The 2,500-nt window shown below is 43.3% G+C and overlaps 1 protein-coding gene across 5 annotated transcripts in view; it reads right to left on the reverse strand.

Annotated features, from left to right (window-relative positions):
• The window catches only part of LOC143115381 (ral GTPase-activating protein subunit beta-like), a 47,299-nt gene that overhangs the window by 7,080 nt on the left and 37,719 nt on the right, over positions 1-2,500 (reverse strand). For all 5 annotated transcript variants that reach the window (XR_012985087.1, XM_076277368.1, XM_076277369.1 and 2 more), the window contains 2 exons: positions 2,280-2,402; positions 898-1,025 (listed from right to left, as the gene is read on the reverse strand). Coding sequence is in view for 4 of the 5 variants with exons in the window: in XM_076277368.1 (XP_076133483.1) it covers positions 898-1,025; positions 2,280-2,402 (251 nt within the window). In the remaining variant the exon portion in view is untranslated. The remainder of the gene's footprint in view (positions 1-897; positions 1,026-2,279; positions 2,403-2,500) is intronic.

Here is a 2,500-nt window from a genome sequence, read left to right on the forward strand (position 1 = left end):
ACAGTAAACAGGGTTCCTACACATTTTGCATTTCAAAATTCCATACTTTTTCCATACTCAAATTTCCAAACTTCTCGGTAGATTTTTCTGACCATATTCTCGACATTGCGGCCACTTCTGGTTTGGGATAACTCGGTGAAAACAAAGGTATGGACAACTGAAGTGAATTAAAAAATGACACTTAATATTCGTCCATTTAGCTTGGTCATTTTTAGTTGTATCATAGTTGTATCTTGACGATGGGGACTGACAGTTAAGCTACACAACAGTAGGAATGGTTCATTATGACCTGAGTGAAGTGATTAATACTGCAAATGCAATAGTCTGGAAACACAAATATTTCTCCATACCCTTGTTTCTTTTTTCCATACTTATCCAGACCTGGAAATTACTAAAATCAAATTCCATACTTTTCCAGGTTTTCCATACTGCGTAGGAACCCTGAGTAAATGTCATAAATATCAGTGAAAAAGCCCAATATTGGCCGATACCATTGGTGCATCCCTACTAGCTGTGTGTATCAGAGGCCATGAAGGTAGGTGTGAGTGTGTGTGTGTGTGTGAGTGTATGTGAGTGTTTGTATGTATGTGAGTGTGTGCTTGTGTGTTTGTGTATATGTGCATGTGTTACACTACACGGCTGCCACTCCAAATGGAAAACACCATTTTAGGCATGTCTAACAGGCAAGACACACACACACACACAGAGAAGCTTTTAGAATGGGTGAGACACACACACACACACACACACACACACACACACCTGTTACAGTGGGTAACAGGGGTGTGTGTCTCACCCATTATAAAAGCTTCTCTCTGTGTGTGTGTATGCATGAGTGTGTCTCACCCGTTGCAACAGGTGTGTGTGGGTGTGTGTGTGTGTGTATGTGTGTCTCACCCGCTGAAACAAGTTCTCTGAATTGGAGGGGTGAAGATCCAGAGTAAGGCGGGGCTTTATGACATCAGCAGGAAGTTCAGTCTGTGGCTCCGCCTCCCCAGTGGAGTCACTGACCTCTGAAGACTCAGCTGTGAAACACACTGCAATATTAGCATGTGTGTGTGAATGTCATAAGTGTGTATGTGTGAGTGACTGCCATAAGTGTGTATGCATTCTGTTCATGTTAGTAGTACGTGTGTGTGAATGTCATAAGTGTGTATGTGTGAGTGACTGCCATAAGTGTGTGTGGATTCTGTTTATGATAGTGTGTGTGTGTGACTGTCATAAGTGTGTATCAGAGGCGATTGCCCTAAGACTACAGGGGAAGCTCAGCCTCCTCTAAAATATCACGGAAAATCGCATCAAATAACACTATTACATTAGCTTCTAGCCTACTATTCCAACTAGAACATGCTGAAAACATGTTCATCTTCATGGCTAGTTTGTTCAGCAATAAGGTTTTGCCGGTTATTTATCGTGATTTCGTACCCGTAATACATTGCTGTGACGACACGATCCATAAAAAAAAACATACAAAAAACCCATAGACGCTCGTCTCCACTGGACTTTCAATGGCACTACAGAGTGGGCTGATCTCAGTGCAGAAAAGCTAGATGTTTATTGGACAAGCGCCACAAAATCGTCATTTCCAGGGAAGCCCGGCGTCTCTGGGAGTGAATGGGACAGTGGGATGGCCTGGACACCGAGCTTCTGTATGATGATTGGAGGAACCGTCATAGAGGCTGGACTCTTTTTGACTGACAGCATCTGTCGCGATCTGACAGGAAGTGGTTCAAGTTCAAGGGATGTGTTTGCGTTAACGTTAGTTTTGGCAGGTGAAGTTGAGCGGCAAGTTGCAGCTTAAATTCTCATAATCTGGGAGCAATACAGTCGGTTTCTATTTGTCTTTGTAAGTAGCATACTGTAAATAAAACTGTAAGGTGGAGTTACAGAGTTTGTGACTTGCTTTTGTTTCAGTTGTGTATTTAGGCTAAGTTATATAGCGCGCTACATGGTAAGTGTGTGTGTGTGACTGCCATACACACTTACCATGCCAAGTGTGTATGCATTCTGTTCATGTGGGAAGTGACAATCTATGTTTGACTGCACTATGGGTCTGACTGCACTCTCTATATATGAGTAGGATGAAGACAATCTGTGTGTGTGTGTGTGTGTGTGTGTGTGTGTGTGTGTGTGTCTGTGTGTGTGTGTGTGTGTGTGTGTGTCTGTGTGTCTGTGTGTGTGTGTGTGTGTCTGTGTGTGTGTGTGTGTGTGTGTGTGTGTGTGTGTGTCTGTGTGTGTGTGTGTGTGTGTGTCTGTGTGTGTGTGTACGCATGTGTTACCTGAGTGTTCTCTGAATGTGGGTAGGATGAAAGCGATCTCTGTGATGGCATCAGAGTAATACAGCACCTGCTTTTCACCATTAAAGCCCACTTCCCCACTGTCCTCTTCAGGAGAGGCATCACCTGACCAACACACACACACACACACACACACACATTACATGCTAAGAGTGATAACAGACACAGACAGTCTCAAATAAACATTAAAACACGTATACCAC

This window comes from Alosa pseudoharengus, unplaced genomic scaffold (assembly GCF_046254945.1).
Source record: "Alosa pseudoharengus isolate Yale_2024_CS ecotype anadromous, Long Island Sound unplaced genomic scaffold, YU_APseudo_1.1 YU_APseudo_1.1_scf_9, whole genome shotgun sequence".
Taxonomy (NCBI): Eukaryota; Metazoa; Chordata; class Actinopteri; order Clupeiformes; family Clupeidae; genus Alosa; species Alosa pseudoharengus.